The 24,453-nt window shown below is 40.1% G+C and overlaps 1 protein-coding gene across 1 annotated transcript in view; it reads right to left on the bottom strand.

Moving 5' to 3' along the window:
* DCC (DCC netrin 1 receptor) overlaps positions 1 to 24,453 on the bottom strand; it is a 978,992-nt gene that overhangs the window by 117,534 nt on the left and 837,005 nt on the right. The window contains 1 exon segment of the mRNA XM_075066875.1: positions 22,686 to 22,880. Within this exon segment, the coding sequence (XP_074922976.1) occupies positions 22,686 to 22,880 (195 nt within the window).

Raw genomic sequence — 24,453 nt, 5'->3', positions numbered from 1 at the left:
TATCATTCGTTGTGATGAAATTATTTAATATTCATGGAGACATAATACAGATATTCATGTGATTTCGGTGACTCACTAGCTTATTATCTTAGATTTCTAATCTTTAGGTTCCATATGAAGATATAGTAGTTGTTATAATAAAAAAAATTGCCTAGTATTCTGCAACTTTTATGGTATGATTCTACAAGTTATTCTCTGAAAAGAAACATACTATGTGATCTACATGTCTAATCAAAACACATCTTGAACTTCCAATATTGACTACTTGAAATTAACTGCTCACAAATAATCTACTGACCAAAAATTATTCCTAAGAATTATTTGGCAAACAATTTCAAAGAAATTCTTTGTAGCAAAATGTGATCTGTTCAAAGAAAATCCACAAATAGAGGCTACATTAATCAAACACATTCTTCCTTACAACTCTCTATCGAGCTCTAAATTATTATCCACCAATCATTTACACACACACACACACACACACACACGATACTTTCCTGCTTTCAGGTTTATAACTAATTTGAGTGAGGGTCTCATTAGCAAACATGTTTCAAGAGAACTTGGTTTGAAATGTGAGTGTGAGGAAAAGAATTCTGGCTGTGAGTAACAAACAAGAAAAGTTCAGGGGTTTCAGTGAACTCTGTTGCTAACTAAGGCAATAAGTAATAGGCTAGGTCTCATTTAAATATATATAAAAAATAACATTCACCATACTTTAAAATAGGTCTTCATTCTCTCTTTTGAGTTTACGCCCAGATGCATTAATAGAGATCAATCATATCCCTTCTTAGCCTTCATTTTGCTATGCTAAACAAGCCAACCTCGTTTAATCTCCTCTCATAAAATAGGATCTGCATTCCCCTGTTCATCCTAGTAACTCTTCTCTGCAACTATTCCAGTTTGAATTTATCCTTCTTGGTCATAGGGTGACCAGAAATGTCTTCCAAATGAAGTCTTACCAGTGCCTCTTTTGACTTTTAATTTATCTCTACTGGAAATAACTTGCATGATAAATCCTAGGATGACAAAGTGGGTGAGGTAATTTCTTTTATTGGACCAACTTCTGTTGGTGAAAGAGACAAGCTTTTAAGCTACTCAGAGCTCTTTAGTTCTGACCTGCAATGAAAATTAATACATTGTACAAGGTCTGACCTAAAGAAGGTAGCTCAAAAGTTCTGTGTAACTCAAAAACTTGTCTCTCTCACCCACAGAAGCTGGTCCAATAAAAGATATTACCTCACTCACCTTGTCTCTCTAATACCCTGGGATCGACACATCTACTAAACATGGCAAACATCCTAGGATCACATTTGATTTTTTTTCAAAGTTGAGCCGTATTAGTCTGTATTCACAAAAAGAACAGGAGTATTTGTTGCACCTTAGAGACTAACAAATTTATTTGAGCATAAGTTTTCATGGGCTACAGCCCACTTCATTGGATGCATGCAGTGGAAAATGCAATAGAAAGATATATATATATATACACAGAGAACATGAAACAATGGGTGTTACCATACACACTGTAAGGAGAGTGATCACTTAAGGTGAGCTATTACCAGGAGGAGAGAAAAAGAACTATTTGTAGTGGTAATGAAAATGGCCCATTTCCAGCAATTGACAAGAAGATGTGAGGAACTGGGGGTGAGGGGGGAGCATGGGGAAATAGTTCAAAGTCATTATGAAATTTACACATCAAACCCACAACCCTGAACTCTGCCTGAGGAGCAAAGCAGATTTCAGTGTATTGGTGTTGTGGCAAATTGCCGGTACTGATCTGCTGGGTCTCGCGCTCTCTATTCTCTGGGGTAGATTCAGGGCACTATTGCTTGCCTCTGAACTGGTTCTTAATTGCTCCACTAGTGTCCTTGGAGGAGGGGAGTGGAGAGGGCGGGACCTGGGCCCGCCCTCTACTCCAGGTCCCAACCCAGGGGCCCTGAGGGTTGTGGTGAACCACTTGATTTAGCGGTTCCTTCCCCTGGGTTACTTCCCTCTCCTATCCTTCAGCTTGTGAAGGGCTTCTTGCCTCCCTTCTACACAAGCCTGGTCCCCTTACTAGGGTTTCTTCTGGACTTCAAGATTTCCACCGCAGCTACCCTCCAAACTTTCTATTTTTTTTGTCTCTCTATACAAAACTCTATCTCTTCTCCAACCTGCATCTGCTCCAAACTAAACCTTCCTCCTTCAACTCCACCCTGTCGGACTAGAGGAAGCAAGGGTTTATTTATATCACATGACTGAAGTCAGGGGCTCTAATTGGAGTCAGGTGCTCTAAACGGCTACAGGTGTTCTAGTTAATCTAAAGCAAACTTTCCTCCCTTGGCAGGGAATAAGGCCCCCTGCTAACACTCTCATGCTGCCCTCTGGCCATGCTGTATCACAGTGTAATGTGCTCTTGACAAGATAGCCTGCTCAACAAGTAGGCTATCACCTCCTGCTCTAGCTCCTTGTACCAAGTTGGTTTAAGATGTAGTCCTGTGTAGCACTTGTTACAATGTTCTACTCCTGGGAAGACAAAGGCCTGGAGGATTGTAGTGAGGTCTGAAGAAAGGGAAGGTAATCTCCAGACCAGATGCAGCTAAAACAAAGCCATCTTGATCGTGGCTACCGTATGACTGTCTAACAAGTAATAGGATTCTAACAAGGCATCTGAACTCCAAATGTGATGAGTTGAGAGGGGCTGGCCCAGAAGATACTTAGGAGCTGCTTGAGGGAAATCTGAAGCTGTGCCCCTGACATAATGTCCTTAGACCCCCTCGCTCTTGAAGGTTTGCTGTAGTGAGCTCTGCTTTACCACAGCCACTTACAACTCCCCTCCCATCTTCCACCTCTTCTATACTGAGAGCTGAGGTAGAGGCACAAAGTCCAGCTGCACAGGATGGAGTTCCCCTCCAGCAGAAGAAAGCCATACTGGACAGTCACAGCAGAATTACGGCTCCTTCGAATCATTTGAGTGGCACAAAGGGGACATAACCTGAGAATCTGGCCCATTCTATTTTCCATATCTTCCAGTTACCTATCTCAGCCTGCCAAAATCACTTCTGTCTTCTCTGGATTGAACCTTATCTGCACCCTTTGGGTCCCATGAAATGGAGAGAGAGCTGAGTGTTGTCAGCACACTGAAGACACTTCAACCCAGGCCTCAGCCCTACTAACAACCCCAGATATATTGAACGGGGGTGGGTGTAAAAAGGTGGAATCCTACATGAGCGAGCCCTCAGGGCAGAAAACCAATCACTGAAAATTATTTAAGAGAGAAATGAAAAAGTCACCAAAAAGCAGTCCAATCTGCTGCCATTTGGATCTGCGAATCAACCACATGTAATGACTAATAGTATCAATATATGTTGACTAATCTAGTGATATCAGCATTACATATTGCCAGAAAGAGATCATTATGCAATACAAGAAGTGCCAAATGCAGGTTGAAAACCAGATCGACATCTGAGGCATTAAGAGATGTTCAGAGCCCAGATTTGGAACAAAGGTTTCCCAGCACATGCAGCAATTCGTAAGCTACACCATTGTAATTTGAGCAAAGACGTCTGAGTCACTGCCTACTTCAAGATTTTGCTCTGTGAGACAACTCTATGTGTATCTGAGGAATGCTCTCTGTAAAATAAGGAGGAATTTCTTCATAATGGAAGGCACTCAGATCTGGCCCGGGAGAAAACTGCTAAGATATAGCATGTTACCCTATGCACAATACATCTGCTCTTTGAGATTGATATGGTGAAGGCCATGCAGAGCTGGTCAAGCATGCCAAGGGAATTCACTGCACTACCTGTAGGAATATTGTAGCAGATGTGATTCCCTTGAGGGCTGGAAAGCCCAGGGAAGGATTCTGCCTTCTTGAAGTGCCCTCTGAAGCAGCATGGGTGTGCACCACCATCAACACAAACATGTTGAACTTTTGACAAATTGGAGAATTGGTCTGATATCAATTAAACGTAATTCAAGAAAGACAACTGAAAGTACTACACTTAGGAGGGAAATATCAAATGCACAAATAGAAAATGGGAAATAACTGGCAAGACAGTGGAACAGCTGAAAAGGATCTGGGGATTATAGTGGATCACAGATTGAAAATGAGTCAACAGTGTGATACAGTTGTGAAAAAGGGTAATATAAGTCTTGCATGTATTATCAAGAGTGTCATATGTGGCTACGAGAGGTAACTGTCCCACTCTATTCCACACTGGTGAGGCCTCAGTTGGGGTACTCTGTCAGGTCTGGGCATCACACTTTAGAAAAAATGCAGACAAATTGGAAAGAGACCAGAGGAAAGCCATAAAGAATGATAAAACATTTAGACAACCTAATCTATGAGAAAAGGTTAAAAAAAACTGTGTATATCTGTCTTGAGAAAAGATGAGGGGGGCAAATAACAGTCTTCAAATATGTTAAGCGATGTAAAGCGTACTGTGATCAATTCTTCTCCATGTCTACTGAACGTAAGACAAGAAGTAATCGGCTTATTCAGCAGCGATGGAGAATTAGGTAAGATACTAGGAAAAGGTTTGTAACAATAAGGAGAGTTAAGCACTGGAATAGGCTTCCAAGAGAGGTTATGAAATCCCTGTCACTGGAGGTTTTTAAGAACAGGCTGGACACATACCTGTCAGGGATTGGCCAGGCATACTTGATCCTGTCTCTGCATAGGGGGTGGGAGTAGATGACCTTCCAGCCCTACATGTCTATGATGCTATGTGCCTTAATATCACAATGAAGCCCTGATTCAGCATATTTTCACTGCCATTAGGTGCAGTGAGATTACAAAGAAACAGCAAGATTGATAGGTTCTCCATCTTGGACAATCTTTTCCTTTCCCCTGTGAAAAAGACTGAAAAGTAGACCTGAACCCAGTATAAGAAAATTATATCCTATTTAGAAACAATCTTTTAATCCTATTAGCAGTCTTTAATCATATTAGCTGTTCTCTTTATAAAACACTGTATTAGCATAGTATTAACAACGGGTCATGGTAATGTTCTAAGAAGTTAATTTCTTCTTACCAAAACTTCCCCTGTAGTTATAGCTAGATAAATAATTTTTACTTGCTGCCTTTAACTTCTGCTATGCATTGTATAAAAGCCACCATTCAGAAACGGTTGCATTTCAGTGATGGATAAGATCAACACTATAATATCAGTCGATAAAGTAGGCCAGGTGATTTGGAATTTTTGCTTGGTTGGCAAGGAACACTTAAGTGATAATTGTTATTATTAAGAATGAAATGGAAATACATGCCTTTTGAACATATTTTCAGTAAATTAAAAGAACTACCGATATATTGGCCATTCTGTAATATACTAGAACTTGCATTTGTTTTTCATCTTTCTGTTAAATTATATGTTGCATTATATCAGGGAGGAAATGACTGTATTTAAAAGAAACATTTTAGTACAATGCAATTTAAACTAGCCTTATAGAGTGCACTTCAAACATTTCTTCTGTATGTCTATAAAATATAGGTCTAGCTCTCCTATTTGTATAAATGAAAAACCAGGGATTTGTGCACACAACTGTAAGCAACGAGAGCATCTGTAAATAGTGAAGGTTGAAGTTCAGCTGCAGGTGTGAAAATTCAGCCAATAATATTTTCCTAGGCCAAAAGGTTTAAACTTGGTGCTCAAATTCAACCAGCTAAATACATATTTGGACACCTAAGTAAATGGCCTGAATTTTGAGATACTGAAGATAGGAGGGTGTGAACCTCCTAAAAAAATTCAAGTGGCTATTGTTTAGGTTCCTAAATATAAACTTAGTCTCCTGAATTAGGCTCCTGAATTAAGTTTGAATGTTTTGGCCTATCAAAATATGATGAGCTGAACTTTCCAACCTGCTGTAGAAAATAAAGACTGGTCTTACGGGCTCCTATCCTGGCTCTGTCACAGACTTCCTGAGAGACTTCATCTTTCCATGCCTTAGTTCCCTGTTTGTAAAATGGTATTAATCATTCTGCCACCTTTTGTCTCCTATGTATTTAGCCTCTCTGTATCTCACTATATGTTTGTACAGGACCTGGTTGTGGTAGGCACTGTTCTCAGTTGGATTGTCCAGACACTATGGTAATACAAATAACAATAACATAATAATATTAAACTCTTGGTTATATTTAAAAAATAGTGTTTAAATTTAATTTATAATGGTGCCCAAGGACTGTAGTGTTACCATGCTGCTGCTGCCCAGGGATGCAGTGGGTGGAGAGAGGTCCTGGCTCACCTGGATTGCAGAAAGGCACAATCTTGCCCTCCATTTTTCATCCAATGCCAAATATTAACCTAACCCCCTAAAAATTTAACAGGGAGTGTTATAGGAGCAAATTCTGCAGTCTTTACTCAGGCAGGCCTTCCACTAACTTTCCTGGAAATTTGACTGGAGTTAGTACCACAGGATTTGGCCTCTTCTGTGACCAGTATAGTAACATTTCATTTTGATGACTCCTCCAGCACTCTGCGTCCCTGACTTCCGAAGACAGTCAATGACTCATTACAAGAATTAGACGTATGCATATCCATAGGGCTAATGTCTCTCTTCAGGCAACAAACAGCTCTAAGGCACTCAGGTAGTAACACTACGTTCAACTGGAGAGTTTCATGATATTAAAATGTTTCATTGTGGTTGACTGTCAATTGTGCCACAATATATTGGAGACAATCGTGTATATATATAGATACGTGTACTGCCTCTAGAAATATATTGGTTCTAAAAAATTAGGGAGTTTAATTCTCATTATAAATTCTCTCTTCTCTGTTAAACAATCATCTGCATTATTTTAATGCAGTTCAGGAGATCCCATCAGGAGTAAATCCCATCTATATAGTAGCTTTTAAGATGTCATCTCATCATGCATTATACCTCCTCTCTGATTTCTCTTGAGTCATGTCCTATGTGCATCATAACAAAGCGTACAGGCTTTCAAAGAATGACTGTAACTTGAACATGCTTAGAAATAGGTCTCCTCCCCTGTGGAGACATGAACCTTTACAACTCCCACAGTGCATTACAAGCTCAGTGCATACTGTATAAGTTATAAAGCTAAACCAAGTTAAAAAAAATAAATGGCATATGTGTTTGGAATTTATGTTACAAACACAGCTGAAATCAGTAAAAGTTAAATAGTGTAGCAGAAACTAAAGCAAAAGACATATGGACAAATGAATTAAAAATGAATAACCATCATCTTACAAGGCATTCTGGCTTCCTAATAAAATGCATTCACTGTGTGAGCAGTGTAAACTCATTTTTGTGCAGGATTTCTTTGGGTACCTGCACAGAAAGTAATATTGAGACTTTTGGAGCAGGAAAAGGCTGTTTGGCTTCACAGAAATGGTACTTACATTCAGGGAAATGTAAATATATGTACTTAGCATCTGTTTCACAGTGTTACTCTGCTTTGCATCGGTCTGCTGAGGCAAGGTGAGGCAGATGTAAGCCTGTCTAAGGCCGGGCATGCCACTGAATCTGTGCCCTTGTAGAGATAACAAATCTTTGACAAAATTCACTGTCACTGGATTATTATCATTTGGTAACAACCTTGTCATTTTGCCAATATTTATGAGTAAATATATGTAACAAATTTGTATTGTTACAAATCTGTATTGTTTATGAAGGAAACTGGGCCTAAGGGCATTCTTGGGCATTCTGTGCTGTAGCAAGGAATACTACTACTAAAATCTAGCTCTTATATAAACCTTTTCACCAATAGATATCAAAGTGCTTTACAAAGGAGGTAAATTCCATTCTTTCCATTTTACAGATAGGGAAATGAAGGCAAAGAGAGATGAGTGACTTTCTCAAGGTCACTTAGCAGCCTAATAGCAAAGGCAGGAATAGAATGCAGGTCTTCTGAGTTTCTATCCAGTACACTTGCCACTAGGCTACATTGCAGCATTGCCCTGGTCTCTTGTTGTCCTGCTCATTTTCATTGTCTTTCTCTTCTCTCAGTCTCAGCAGGACTCAAACCTTGCACTTTATGAGTGAGGAGGCAGACACAGCAGTTGCTGCAGTATTGTGGGGCATGGGGGAGAGGGGCAAACTCTGGGAGCTCATGTGAGAAATATGGGTTTGAGGGAAAGCCTGTGTGTGCTGCAGTGTCCAACTTTGGTCTAGAGTCTGTCCATCCATTCAGAAAAAGGACTAATAATACTTGCTTTCTCCCACCTTTGTCTTTCTTGTCCATTTAGACTGCAAATTCTTCAAAGTGGGGCATATCCATGAGTATGAACAGTGCCCAGCACAATGGGGCCCTGATTTCTATTGAGCCACTCTTTCTGTAAAGACACTATTGTAATCAAAATAACAATAACAAGAGTGGTAGCAGCTTGAGAGGTGCTTGCTTTCTGTGAACTGATATTTGGGCAGGCAGGGAGCAAGGCAGAACTAATGGATCTGCAACGGTGAGGATTCATTGTCTCTTGCCCACGCCATGGAGCAAGCGTGCCAGATTTCCAAAGCCCACTCCTGCCATAAGACTGTGGTAGTAGAGAGGCTCTGCAGCTATGCTGTGATCTGGTGTGGGAAGATTCCTCTTCTGTGGAATATCCAGCCCCAACCCTCGTTACACAGGTTGGCTGAAATTCACCCTGCCTGAGGACCAGGACAAAGCCTCTACACCAAGACCGAGACTAAAGCAGCACATAGCTCTTGTGTTCACCTTCTGCCCTAGAGCGAGGCCTGGTCTGTACCTAAAACAGGATGACCTAGCTACATCACCCAGGGGTGTGAAAAAGTCACACCCCTTAGAGATGTAGTTAAGCCCACCTAAGCCTTAGTGTAGATGCTGCTAGGTCTCTGCACTGAAACCAGGATCTGTAGCCACAATACAGGGAGAAGAAAGGAAAATCAGTCAGTGTAATGTTTGGTGCGATGAACCATTCTGCAGACATTTCTCAAAGGAAGGAAATAGAATGAACAGTCCCTGGAGTTTTGAAATGCTTTTTCTTGTTGGTGCTGTGCTTTAATTTGATCTTTGAGGGAGGCAGGGAATAACATGTTTTTGTTTGATTTCTACTGTTCCATTTTGTTTTTAAAAAAATGTAAAGGGAAGAGAAAACCCTAAACCTATAATAAAAAAAGCACTTTGTTTCCTTTCATGTCTTTGTTGGAATCCACAACTGTCATCTGCAGAGATTAAACAAAATGAAGAGCTCTCTCTCTCTTTGCAGCAAACCAAAATAATTATTTGCTTCATTTATGTATGAGGGTCAAATTTAGTCTAATCTGTTGTTAAAAGGAAGGTGAATTCAATGAAGTCCTTGATGTTCCTTATGCTACGTTCATTAAAATATAACTTCAGATCTCAAGTGATTCATCTGCGTTTCTCCTTGTTTGTATTTGTCGATATTCTCTTTGCTCTCATTCTGTGAGCAATGAAGCAATCTCCAATGTTTGATAGACTCAGAACTATAGTGCACTACCATAATGGTGCATGGTAGCTCCAGGAGGCATGACGCTGCAGAGATAGTTAGGCATTGATGTGCCTCAGAAAGGGCCTTTGAACTGGCTCCACATAGGCCAGCGCTGAGGTATGTGATGGGGAGAATGCTATGGGCTCCAGGTTTACTTTGAACCAGTGGCTTCAACACGCTCTGTGAGCAGGTTGGCATGGGTACAGCTGCTCTTGCTACCATGAGCCTTAGGCTGGTTGGAAAGTGAATTTTACCTCACCAACCTATCTGCATTTATCCTGCCCAGAGCCTGACTGCTCAAGTTCTGTTGGTGAGAAGCAGATTTCAGACAAAATTAATACAATGTAAAATATAATGCAATGTTGCAACACATTGAAAAGCCACTAAATCAAATTTAACACATCCCAAAATTTTCTTGTACTGTTCTACTCACATATGAGAGACGATTAATGCAAAGAAATTTGAAATAATTCTAATTCACTTTTCACCATTTATTTTTTATACTCTTGTTGCTCTTGCTACTTCATTCAGTGTAGGAAACAAAAACTATCTAGTAAATTTCACTTTGTTTTTTTCTAGTCAATTTAACCTTCCTGCTCCTCACAGTTATTGCAAGGCTGCAACATTTGGTTTGCAAGCACTGTAAGAGAATTAATTCTATTTAACACTCACTTAAGGAGCGAAGCTCTGCTTATATATAACCACTAGTTGGTAGTCTTACAGGGTATAATACCCCTTGGGAAATTCTGCGCCACTGCACATGCGCAGAATTCATGTCCCCCAGCAGATTTTATTTCCTTTGCAAAAAATACATTTTGCCAGGGGCTGCTGTGGTGCTAGAATAGAGGACAGCCACTCACCAACTGGAACTGCTGATAGAGAGAGAGCAGAGGCTGCATTCCTCAAAGTGTCCTGTCTGCAGGGCCAGAAGAAGAGGCACATATGGGGGGAGCAGACAGAGTGGGGCACATGGGGCTGCTGGGGAATCACAGACTGGGGTTCAGTGGAGGGGGACAGACTGGTTCAGAGGCTGAATGGGAGTGGGGTGCAGGGCCACATGGGGATGGAGGGAGTGGGTGCATGGGGACAGGAGTACAGGGACACATGGAGGCAGGGGAAGGGAGGGTGCATGGACACACAGGAGTGGGGCAGAGGTGTCTGACTGAATGAGAGAGGCTAGAGGTCATCCAGGGTATGCATGGGGGGAGGCTCCTCAACTCCCTAGCTCTCCCACCCAAAAATGTTCCATGCTTCTCCCACTCACACCCAAAAAGCCTCCAGCTTCACTCTCAGTCTACTTCCCAACAATTACTTCCTTTTCCCTCAGCTCCTCCATTACCGCTGACTCCCCCAAGCCTTTGCACTGCTTCTGAAGAGTGCAGAAAATGTTTCTGTGTTGTAGTTTAAATGAATTATTACTCAAGTTCTGTATTAAAATTTCTAGTAAGGAATCTATTTGTTGGGGAGGTGAGGGGGGTTAGAACATTTCCTGAATTTTTTTCATTGTCTGTATTGTTATAGACATATTGTTGGCAGGTATTTTTAAATAAATTACCAAAATAATTGAAACTGGCATGATTATATTTTGTTATTTTGACAAATAAAATATGCCCAGAATTCTGCAGAATTTAAAAATATTATGTGCAGAATTTTTTTATTTTTTTGGTACAGAATTCCTTCAGGAGTAGTATGTGAAGAGCATAGAACTACAGTGTGTAATTGCGGTTAAAACATTTCTCTCTGTGAGCTTTATTTGTAGTACTGATGCTTATTATTTATAGTTTAACCTTTATTTTCCAAACTATTGGTTAACAAAAGGTTGGTTACATCCCCTAGGCTTACACTGTAGAGTTCATTATTTCCATGTATGGGCAGCTTCAGTCCCACAATGCCGTTAATCTCTATAGGACTTAAGCGAAACAAAAACTTCCATATAGCTGCTCTGCTCCACAGCAATGGAGTGCCTCTTCCATCTATCCTCCTAAAAGCAGCACAGGGGCTTAGTTTTGACTCCGCAAAGTTTAGCAACTCCACATAACTGAAACTCTCAGTTTAAGACGTGTTCAAATAGCCCTGAGAAAATTTTAAAATCAGGATTTATCTGTAGATAGTGCCAACAATGTACAAGGTATTTTATATGGAAGAATGAAGTCAAAAATAGAAGTCTTTATCTGAGGAGTTAAATCAGAAAAAAACAAATACTTTAAGAAATTCTTATCTAGATTCTGTACAATGGCTGTGTTTTAGGGGATTCAGTTCCAGGGGTGGTGAAAAAGCATCAAAGGTCTATATTGAAAGAAGAAGAATATTTCAAGATGTGTATTCCTGTTACACAAAGAAACATTTTCATGTGCTTGTAGATGAACTCCTACATTGCCATCACATTCAAGGAGATCAGTTTGATTTCTTTCTTAGATCAGATGAAAATGCTTAGACACAAAGGTCCATATTTTTAAAAGGTATTTAGCCGTTGCTGCACTCAGAGTTGCAGCATCTAAGTCTCATTTCCAAAAGTGATTTAGGTACTTAAGAGCCTTTGAGATTTTGGCTCCTAAATTATGTTTTCTTCTTCTGTTCATAAACAGGTAAAAAGGGAAAGGTGTACTTTAAACAATGAAATTCCCCTTCCTTTAATTTACTGAATTTCAATACTGTGTTCATCTGATATTTGACTAATAAGGGTTTTTTCAACAGTTAAATAGTAGCAGGTAGTTTTTTATAGTACTCCTCACACACAGATCTCAGGGTATTTTACAAAGAAAAGGAAACATCATTATCAGGGAAACTGAGGAAGAGAGAGTTGAAGTATCTTGCCCAAAAGTCACACTGCAGGTCAGTTGCAGAACTGAGACTAGAACCCGTATCACTTGGTTCCTAATCCAGTACACTATCCTTTGGCACACACTGCCTGCCCTTTCATATGCTCCCCAAAGTACTGTTTAATATTGTTTAGTTGCTCTCTCACATGTTAACACAGAAATGAAGCTTTAAAGATCAGAAAATATTTCATTCAGATTATCATAGCAATTCAGTTGTTCCAGTGTCAGTCTTATTCATTTTTCACTTACTCAAAGTTTTTGTTGATAGTTGCACATTTAGTAAACTCTCGTATGCTTCTTTCCTGTTCTTTTTCACTTTTGATTTCATGTGTAAGTTTTAACACAAAGTTCCATGGATGTGAACCCAGTCATCTCATTACAAGGTTTAATGCCTTTTGAGTTGGAACAGTACAGAAATCATTATAACTTATGCGTAAAAGATTAGAATGTGCATGTGTGAAAGTTCCACTATTGAGCATTTGTTAAAACATCCATTAATCAGGCAATAACCTTGCTAGTTATAATCATGAGAGGGAAAAAGAGCACATTGCAAATGGGCCTTCTTAGAATTATTCATTTGGGAATCAGTCAGCCACTGATTCCTTTGACACAGAATAGGTTGAATGAGAGCAGTGGATGATTGCACCTGAAATTTATGAGACTGACACAACTATCTTTCAAACACTGCAAAAGAAAACATAACAAATTCTTCACTGACAAAGCTGAAGTCATTGCAGATTTTTATATTCTGACATGCCCAAGAAGAGTATCTCCCAGGCAGTATGACCACTTTCTCATGAGATTAATCATGCTGTTTAATATATTCTGACTTTCAGGTGTTAGTACCATCCAATCATATTCAAAATAATCACTACAAGAAAGAGAGCCCCAAACAGTTATTAAGACAAAGTGAGTGCTGGCCTTTAAGCTTTTGAAGTGATTTATTCAATATTCAAGCTGTATTACTTGGGCAACTTCCGGAGCAGCAGCAGTTGAAGGCTGATTAGATAATTATGAAGGCTTCTGGGATACTAAAAGTCCATGAAAACCTGAGAGGAGGTGCAAGTAGACAGATTAAGATGAGAGAAAAAGAAGAATTCAAGGTATGATATTTTGTTTGGGAAATCGCATATTATGAAGGAACCACTTATTTTGGTGTGATATTGCCAGTCATTGAGAGAAATAAAGTAATGTATTTATTGGAGTGCTACAATAACCTACTGCAGGAGATTGTGGGTCTTTGGCTCCATCTATGGATAGTCCTTTGAGAAGCTGATGAGTCTGCTACTGCTTCCAGCTGGTGGATTTAGGGCCAGATTTATAAAAGTATTCAGGCACCTAATGCTGCTGATAGAAACCTAGTGGGATTCTGAAAAGCATGTAGGCACCTAACTCCCTGTTGAAATTGGCATCTATCTGCATCGTGAACAGAAAGAGGAGGAGAACACTTACTGAGGAGATGCAGGAGCCCCCTGCATTAAAAGTTTCTAGCTACTTATTGGCTAGCTTGAGGAAGAAAGAAGCTGATTAGTTCCTCACCCTCCCTTTTTAAACCCTAGCCGAGGCCGTATGGAGCCTCTTTTTGCTCTGTTCCAGCAGCCTCGCCCTCTCTGTCCTGAACTGTTACTTCAAAGTTGTGATTTGCAGATATTATGGATCTGACTAATCATTGGTTTTGGAGTCAGGAAGGAATTTTTGATTCCCAGAAGGACCAGACTGGCAGAGGCCTGGAGAATTTTTATGCCCTTCTCAGAGCATCCTGGAGACACTGTTATGTTAAATAGGAACAGGATTTAATTATTGATAGTACCCGGTAAGGATGTTAGTTCATTGCAACTTGTGGCCAGACTTAAAAAACCTGAGATTTTACTGATGGGCCTTGTGCTTACGGGACACGGATGGTCTCGTGGCCTTCGAGGGCCGAGGCCCCTCCCCCCTTTAGTACCCTCTGCCCTGGCATGGAGTGAGTGGGTGGTAGAACTCCGAAAAGCAAGTTAGGTCCTAGGGGTAGACTGAGGAGAGTCTACGCCAAGTTATGGGTTAGATAGTAGAAGCCCTGTAATCCCAGCACTTAAAATGTGTGCTACATGACAGCATGGGTGATCCTCTCCCCTGTGTTTAAATTTAATAAAGTTGTGGCCCGCCACTTAAAATCCATCCCTTCAGCATCTACATTAATTTCTTCTGCTTACATTTCTAATACTAACGTCTAGCTCAGGCACTTGTTGATTGCCACTCCCCTGCCTGACCATCACTAGATTTAGGGTTACAAGATATTGGCCCTTAAGCCTTTAGCTAGTGCACTACTGAATATATTGCCCATTCTGCATCTTGGACCAGGCTAATTGGTGGAAACCTCACACTAGAGGTGGAAAATGCTCAGGAACAAATTCTGACAGGCTGGTATATTTTTATTTTTTTAAACAGCAGGTGATGGATCTGCCTAAAAATTTAACATGTCAGAATTAGTGAGCAGAGTGTAGGTGAGGCACTCAAAGGTATGTGACAAATCTAATGACAAACCTGGCTCAACCATGCATGACAAATATTATGTTACCACATATGTGTACACCCGGTACATATCTATGTAATGACTGCCACTGTCTGTCACTCTGAAGTTTAACTTCATGTTTGGACCTAGAGCAGAGAGAGGTTCATGGGGCAAGAAGTAAGGAAATAGGGAGCTGGGGAAGTGGTACTGCTGGGTCCAAACAACTGGGAAGGAAAGTTGATATGTTGTGGTTAGGTGATATGAGCCAAAGTTGTAACATGTAATGGGTCCAGTCCTATTTAACATATTCATAAATGATCTGAAAAAGGGGCAAACAGTGAAGTGGTAAAATTTGCAGATGATACAAAACTACTCAAGATAGTTAAGACCCAGGCAGACTGTGAAGAGCTACAAAAGGATCTCTCAAAACTGGGTGACTGGGCAACAAAATGGCAGGTGAAATTCAATGTTGACAAATGCAAAGTAATGCACACTGGAAAATATAATCCCAACTATACATAAAAAATGATGGGGTCTAAATTAGCTGTTACCATTCAAGAAAGAGATCTTGGAGTCATTGTGGGTAGTTCTTTGAAAACATCCACTCAATGTGCAGCAGCAGACAAAAAAGCTAACAGAATGCTCAGAATCATTAAAACGGTGATAGATAATAAGATTATATTGCCTCTGTATAAATCCATGGTACACCCACATCTTGAAACATAAGCCAAAGGATGGGAAAAGGAAGTGTTATTATTCCTATTTTACAGATGTAAGTGCCTCATGACAGTAATTCACATGTACTAGGTGAATATTCAGTGCCTAGCTCAATAATAGCAAACTATAACATGCCCACAGGTTTATAGGTAAAAAAACAACAGTAAGTTATCCTCATGTTTATATTTTCATGTGCATCCCATTTTCCATGTCTATCTTTTGACGGTAAGATCTTTGGGGCAAGAACTCTTTCTTGTTGTGTATTGTAGAGTGCCAAACAATAGATATGTTCTTGGAAAGAGGTTTATGTATGCACACATATACTTGTACTTATGCACACATGTATGGTGTGCACAGAAGTGGTAGTGAAATTGCAAAGTCATGTGATAAACTACATTTATTTGACAGCCTCACTTGTAGAAGTATATTAATGCGTTCCACACACCATTTCTTCTACTCTTGTTATTCTAGCCTAATCTATTCCACCCTGTTCTAGTAGCCTAATCTATTCTACTCTGTTCTTATGTTACCCTCATTACAACAGTATCTAAGCAGCTTCCAACAGTATATTAATGTGTTGGTTACTTTTTCTGCTACAACGCCACTCATCTACTAATTGATACTCATGCCAATTTGCATCAACTCTCAAATGTTTCACTTATGCCTCTATGTTGCCTCTGTAGTGGATCCTATCGGCCTGATTTTCAGACTGGCTGAGCACCTACAATTCACATGGATTTTAATTGGAATTGTTGATGCTCAACCCCGCTGAAATCAGGCCACACATGTCTTCCTGCTTCAGTCAGAATCCTTCTCTCACTCCCATTTCCAAGCTGTCTGCCATTCTCCCTTAAGACGTCCCTGCAGTCCCTGTTCATGAAGGCAATGCATTTTTCTTCATTTAAGAAGCTCATAAAAGCTTTCCCTGAGGTCCTCAAAAGTAAGTTTATAACATTATTTCTATTAATTAAATGATCTCCAACCATGGATTTAGGTTGCTAGCTTTAGGTATCCAAGTTGCAAAGCATTTACCACAGACATGAGTCAGCATGGATTTGTGGCATGGCAGGCAAATCTCATTGCTCATTAATGAACTAACCTATTACTCTGGAATCCTAATTATACTTAATTCAATATTTAGCATATTTCAAAACAACACCCAGAGCATAAACAAACCAAACACACACTACAGTGCATTTCAATCATAGGGAGGTCAGATAAATATTAAGTTTGAGCCCTTAAACAATGGCCTAGATTCTCAGTTGCACCTGTTGCCCACTGGGTACAGCTGAAATGGGAGGCCTGAAAGGAGATGGTTGAAGCTCCACTATTCTGGGGCTGGATTTACAGTGGTTCCATCATGGATTAGAGCAGCTTTTGGGCTGCTCTAATCCACAGTGGCTGGCAATGGCCTTTACTAGCTGGGGGTTCCTACACACCTAACAGGAGAAATCCTCTGTTGGGAAGATCCTTGGCCTTCCAGCTTATTTGCATCACCAGAATGGTACAAAAGGGTCAAAATAAATAACAGGATCTGGCCTAAAGAATTAAAAAGAGGATGACAGATGAAATATGTTAATAAATTATCCCTTTAAAAGTCTAATTGAAGTGCTGATATTCATAATTTGGGACCTTGGGCCAAATTATGAGAAACGGCCCTTAAATTAAGCTCATATACATACATACAAATATACACTTGGTCACAAAGATTCTCTGTCCGATTTAAATGTGTAAATATGGGTTCTGAACTGACAGCCATTGTGATGCTTTACTAGGTCCTAGACTTACAGAAAATGATTACTAGGTCACCGTTGCCACATGCAGAATCTTCCAGTGCAGGATCATTCTCTGTTCTACACAAGACAGTATAGGATAGTTTGAAATGTGCCAAGAGATAGAGCTTTCCAACACTTCCACTGGGAGACATCTCCAATAGTTCTTATATTCAAGAAGCTTTTTCCTGATATTCACATATTTTCCCCTTTCTGAATTACATTCTATTACCCCCAGTTATGGGATAACTTCCTTTCATTATGCAAAATAATTCCTTTTCCTCCACAAGTAGGGTAACCAGATGTCCCAATATTATTGGGACAGTTTTAGGGGACTTGTCCTACGTCCCGACCTTACATCTGTCGGGACACCCTTTGTCCTGATATCAGGGACTGTCTGCACCGCAGCTGCGACGCCACTGCTCGCTTCCTGGGGCAGCTCCCGGCACCTGCCTGCCGGCAGGAGTGCCATATGCTGCAGGGGTAGGGCCCCTCTCTTCCCACCCAACCCAACCCGTGACCCTAGGAGCCAGAGGGACCAGCCTACCAGATGCTTCCTGGGACAGGAGCTGCCCCAAGTGAACACAGCCAGGACTCCCCACCTCCAGGGGCAGTTCCAGGTATTTTGACACCCCAAACACAGCAGACAAGCTGCCGAAGGGTCCCCGGTCCCGCAAATTCGGCAGCAGCCTGCGAGAGGTCCGCCGAAACCGTGGGACCAGCGGACCCTCCACAGGCATGCCGCTGAAGACAACCTGCCTGACACCCTCGCGGCGACAGGTAGAGTGCCCCTTATGGCTTGCCGCCCCAGGCACACACTTGGCATGCTGGTGCCTGGAGCCACCCCTGCCCACCTCACTCCCTGGCAGGTCCCTCTGGCTCTTAGGGTTGGGGGGCTCTGGTGCTGCCAGCACCTGCAAGCCCCACTCTGCGGCTCTGGAAGCTCCCATTGGCGCTTTTCCCAGCCAATGGGAGCTATGGAGCTCGCGCTTGTGGCGGGCACAGCACGTGAAGAGTCTGGAGACTCCCTTCACCTCTCTCACCCTAGGAGCCAGAGACCTCCCAGCACAGCCAGTGAGTAAGGCCAGGGAGGGGGGCAGAGTGTGATGGAGTGAGTGTCTGGGAGGTGTGTGCGAGGTGCTGGGCTGTGAGGCTGTGGGCAGGGGGGCACTGGGCGGGATGTGTGTGCACAGCACTGTGCATGTTGTAGGGGAGCTCTGGGCATAGTAGATCCAGGGGGCACTTGGCAGGGGAGCTGTGTGGCGTAGCATGGGCCCACCCCCAACAGGAAGGGGCATGCTGGTAGCACAGGGCCAGGCAGGTCAGTGTGCCTCTGGCTCCGGTTGGGGCTGTGCACCTGTGTCTGTCTGTCTGTGCTGTGTCTCCCCACACTCAGACCCTCCTCCCCCCTGCTAGCCCAATGTGTCCGGATATGTCACTCTTGCGATCTGATCACCCTATTGACAAGGTTTCTACATTTAAGATACCTGTAGACTGTCACCGGCATCATGTTGCCCACTTATTTACTGCTTCGCTAAAATATATAATTATCTCCTTCACTCTTGTCTTGTAAATCCTTCAACACATCTGGGCTACATGATCATTTTTGTTGTCTTTCTCCAATTTGTCAGTATCTCTTTGGTAACAAGGTGCTCAGAACTGAATGCGGTATTCCAGGTCCCGAGCTGAATTATCAAGGTCCCTTTCCCTCTCCAGTGATGTACATCTATGTAAATGGAGCTGAAAATAACCTGTAATTGCAACTCCCATATTACACTGCAAAATTACATCTAATGTTCTGCTCGCTATCACCCTTTGCTAGTATTACTAATTCAATAGGAGTCACACCCTTGAGAATGTCTGGAGGACAGCATGAGCACTTGTGGAACTGGGCAGGAGATGAAGGATGGGAGCAGGAGTCAGAACTGGGCAGTGAGTGGGTGAGAGGTGATGCACCAGCAGAGTGGGAATGCAACAGGTGCTGTGCTTGCAGAATGTGGGGTTGGAGACATCATTTGGGGCCCAGCAGGAGTGGAGCTGGGAAAAGGAGGGATGAAAGACAGTGGAGTACAGGCGAGACGGTCCGTGAATGCCAAGGTTGTTGAATGGGATAGTAGAAATTTGTTCTTTGGAGCACAGAGGGAAGTCTGAAGTTTCAGCATTTATTTAGAAACCAGATTTTTATTATCATATTATGTATTAACAACAATAGAATACATAGGCACTTAATATGTATGGGTTGTGGAACATTTTACAATGGTTGGGATGAGTCCAAATAATATCTCTCTTTTTTCCTTTCTGTCAGTGAGTTTATTTTGATCCATATCTTCTTGAAAACAATATTTCCATTAGAAAAAGAATCTTGTCTAATCATTTTGTAGTAATTTTCTTGAAATGGCCTCTAATAGAGTTTGAAGAGTAGTGTAAGAAATTTTGGCAGACATTTGTTCTAATTTTTAAAAGCATTCTCTGGGCTCTTGGTTGCATCCCTTTAGAGTTCATTTTTTGTGAACATTTGAGCAACTGAATTTAATTAGTGCAGTTGTTCACCAAAAATGATTTTCAAAGTTGTACATGAGAGTATTCACAGAAATTAAGTATAAAAAGTACACATGCCAAAATTCACATAATTTTGTCCTTCAACCAATTAGGGAACAAATGAAAAATCACAACTAACTAGCATTGCTTATATTTTGAATATCTGTGATCAACCAGAGTATGAACATCCCAAAAAGCATTTGTCCATTACTTTTGAATACTGGTGAAATCTTGAGCTGCTGGAGAATGTTCAGAAAGTAAAAAAAAAGGCTACATTCAGTGAATATGTTATTTATAACTAAATATTTGCTCAGCTTTAAATAGTTTCCTCCCATTTTTGGTAGAAGTTGTAGTTATTTCTGGAACTACAATAAATTAGAATAATTGAAGCTGCATGAAGCCCTGTTATGAGGCACTTCTTCAGTTGCTAGTTAGAATATCTCTAGTGAAAGGTGTTCATTAAAACCTTTAAAGAATTTGCTTGCATAACTATCTTCTCCTGGGGCCTTGCCAGAGTCCAGAGAACATACTGACCTATGTAACTCTGTTAATATAATCTCTGTTTCTAATATCTTCAGGTCAGTGGAGGTGAGACACTTCAATTCAATCTCATTAAAGTTATGAAACAATTTAAGGTAGGATGATTAAATTTCAAAGAATATAAATCCATTTTGAAATCTAGACAAATGTGTATAATTTCACCTGAATCATTAATTGTTAGACCTATACAGTCATTAGTAATCACTTTTATCCTTATGTTCCACTCACCTTCTCTGATGGCCCATTCAGACCTCTTTCCATTTTGCATAATAACTTTAATTTCCATCAAAACACTTTCAAGTCAGCCTTTGTCTACATAACACTTTGAGTCTTTGGACTTTGGTGGAGAAGCCTACATGTAGCTCCTGCAAGTGCCTTCACTGGCACAATTTCGAGAAATTCTGATTATTATAAATTTGAGGGACATGGAATATATTAAATGGATTCAGTCCTGTTCATATAAGTTACTGGGTTGTCCAGAAAAAAAATAGCTCTTTTATCATAAGGGTGCTGAGAATGGGAAAACCACAGTAATATCTAGCACTGCATATTTTGTGGTTAATTACTTAAGAATTAACCATAGATGAGAATTGCAACAATGTTGTCATCATCATCAGTCATGTACTACCAACATTTAAGGAGTTAAAACATTCTGGAGAGATTTTTGATATATGTTACCTTTTTGCATTACGGCTGTTTTGGTTTTTTTTTTTTTTTTTCCTAATTTTGCAAATGACTTTGTCAAGCCAATTTGATTAAAAATACAGACGCCCTAATAGCCACACAGAAGCTTGGTGAAGTCACAGTAAGCAATTTCTTCACAGTGCCTGTTATTGTAACACCTCCCCCCGCAAAGTTTTCCTATGTATGAAGAAAGATTTTATCTGTATGAGACTTCTCTTGAGAACAGGGTGACCATAGAGTTGAATCATATCTGGTTTCTTGTGCTACTGAATGCTATTACCAAAATGGTGTATCTACTGATCAGAGAAGATGACTGGAAGACAAGAAGTTCTGTGTTCCATTCCCTGCTGTTACAACAAATATCTGTATAAATTCTAGTGAGTCATTTAACTTTTGTGCCCAGTCCTAACATACAGGTGCATTATGAGACTTAATATTTGTAAAGCATTTGACACGCCTAAAGGATCACATACAAATGTTAAAGAACAATAATAATAATAAAGAAAAATAATGTCCTTGAAAGAAAAATACTATAGAAGAAAAACAAAGAAAACTGATTATTTCTCATGACTTCATTCAAACTTTGAACCATTTTCCCAATTCTTGACTACCACTATTTCATCACCAAAGTACTCAGTTCCCTGCATACCATGCCCAGCATCAAGATGAATCATCAGAGACAGTGTGTAATGAATAATGGGATAAGAGAATATCTCCTTAAACCTTATTAACTGATACAAAATATGAGCATTATGAGTGCCATTAAATTCAAACACTTGGGCCAGCTCAGGGAATAGCCCTTCCAGCTCCTGCTCTCTTCAAAATAGAGGGCCACATAGTGAAGTGCTTATTTAGTATTTAGATTTGCTCTGAAGTCTAGGAGCCAAGCTGATATGCCACCAAAGTTGCAGTCCAGAAATATAAAATGCTGATTATATTTTTGAGTCTATCTTCAGCTCAATGAGCTTTCCATTGGTTCATCAAAGGTCAACTACATGACATGCCCACTTGATTAAGAAAACTTGATCTTTCCTGATCTGACTGTTATAGTTTTTGGCACATGATCAAGGACAGAGAATAATTTCAACCAATCGGTGACGAACAAATAAATTCATGATCTCAGTTTAGTAGATTCATTATTTGTTCTAAACTCCCTGATGACAAACAATTTTTATTTCCTCTTTTCCCAATACGATCCTTGATGTATCTCATTGTTCTGTAAAGGCCAAGCAAAAGATGAAATAGCAATAATTTCAAGCACATGTGAGACTGTATCTGCTGATTAGAATCAAACATTGTAATGCTGCAAGATCTATTATTGATTATAGTTTCCAAAGTTATAAATGTAATGAAACTAAGGTTCCATCTAGACTCTAAGTACAAAGTTATTCTGGCAACCTGGTTATAACACCTTCATTGACATCCATGCTGCAGAATTATAGTGTTACCACCTGGTTACAGGAAGGTAACCAAGTGCCAGTTTTGGTCTACTGCAGGAGTGAAATCTCAGGAGCCAATGACGTTAGTAGCTGAATAGTAACCATTGTGTGTGTTGGCACAAACCATACTATGGCAAACTCGACCGTTAAGTGGCTACAAATTTGGTTTGTACACAAGATCTTAGTGATAGCCTAGGAAAAGTCTCCAAAATTAATAAACTCCAGAAAAAAAACTTTTTTCTTTTAAAATCTCTAAAGAATAAAGAGCTACTTACCCAAGTTTTCAATGGAATAGTAGCGCTGTTTGCTGTCTACTCGCACTGTCTCAGCATATGGACTGCCCACTCCATAGCCAATGATGTAGCCACGTACAACAATGTTTGGATTCAGTGGAGGAGTCCAACTCATGACGATACTGGTTGTCAATGGCCTGACATGAAGAGAGCTCGGCTGATCAGGAACCTGAGATTCTGGGATACAAAGAAAGGATCCATTAATATCCTGCTCATTGAGTTTTACCATTTACAAAGGCAGAATTTAGATTAAGAAATATGTTATAAGAAAGCAACCAGGAATCTCACAGCTACATGCATAGTCTACATGCAATTTCCCTTTTGAACATTCAGCCTTGTTTTGAACTACATTCTTCAGCAACAAGCACATTAAGCAGCTTCTTCAACATATAAGATCCCCTTTCCGCTTAAAAAAAAATAGAATATCCCTCTATTCATCCCATTTTTAGTGTATGAATACAAGGCAGATCTGAAATTATGCAGGAAAGTGGAAAATGAAAATGTTTGGAATTGATAAAAAATTCCCCATAACAAATTTTGAAGTCTTCCTGGTTTATTTGCTAGTCAAATAAGATGCTGAAATCAACTAGATGACTTATTATGGGCCAGTAGTTTAACTACAGTATTTAATGAACTGGTTGACTTTGTGAGTGATATAATAGCATTTATAACAGCAATGACCTATCTCATGCCTGTGAAAACTGTTATGTTAATTACGAGCAAGCAAGCTTGAACTTTCTTGGACATGCCTCTCTTGGCTTGGAGGCTGTTCTGAATAATACAACAGCACTCGGATAATAAAATGAAATAATACAATGATATTTTTATACAGGTTCTCTCAAGGCATATTCATTTCTTACGTAGTATTTAATGACTTGATGTGTAACTAGCACACTTTGTCTTCAGTGAACCCATTTTTACTTTAAAGAATAGATAATAAATGCCTTTTGTTGGAGTGTATGGTAGCTACTATATCACAAGTCTCTTTAGAAGAGCAGCACAGTAGCTTGTCTTTTTGAGAGCAGAAAGAGACAAGCTACTATTTTTCCCCAGTGAAGAGGCCTGTAATATAATAGACAAATGCATGGGGGGAGTGTGGCGTAGAACTCCAACAAAAGATATTTTGAGATTGTGAAGCATTCCCACTATAAACCTTGGAAAAGACCATTAAAAGATGGAAGTAATACTTTTCAGTCCTACTGTCATATATGGTACAATGATGTCTTTGGTATTTTATGTGCTTTGAAATGAATTCTATTTAACACATTTGAAGAACTACTGAATCTTGTTAGTATAATACCAGTCTGATATACAAGTTTTAAAAGTTTTTTGCACTCAGTTTTCTTAAAGCTGCTATCCATGGTCATACACTTTAAGAATGAAAGAAATGCATTGAAGAATAGCTAATGACAAAACAAAAACCAGATTATACCAGCAGTGCCACCACAAATCATATACAATTGTCATTCATCTCCTTCTGACCTCCAAACTTTGCTTCAATGCAGAATCTAAAGTTACTTGAATCTCTGTCTTTGAATACTGATGATTTTCAAAATTACAAAAGTGGTTCTTACATGAATCAGACATATAGTAGCAGTTTAGCACCTTGTAATAGGAAGTCGTAGAATGAGGCGATACTGGATTCCTTGCACACGGTAGAAGCAGTAAATCTTAAGCAGTTCATGAAGTCAGAACATTCAAAAAGCTATTGGCATCAAGCAATAATCTTTACATCTCACTTATATAATAC

The sequence above is a fragment of the Chelonoidis abingdonii genome, chromosome 6 (genome assembly GCF_003597395.2).
Source record: "Chelonoidis abingdonii isolate Lonesome George chromosome 6, CheloAbing_2.0, whole genome shotgun sequence".
NCBI classification, from domain to species: domain Eukaryota; kingdom Metazoa; phylum Chordata; order Testudines; family Testudinidae; genus Chelonoidis; species Chelonoidis abingdonii.
This window is presented reverse-complemented; position numbering and strand designations above follow the sequence as displayed.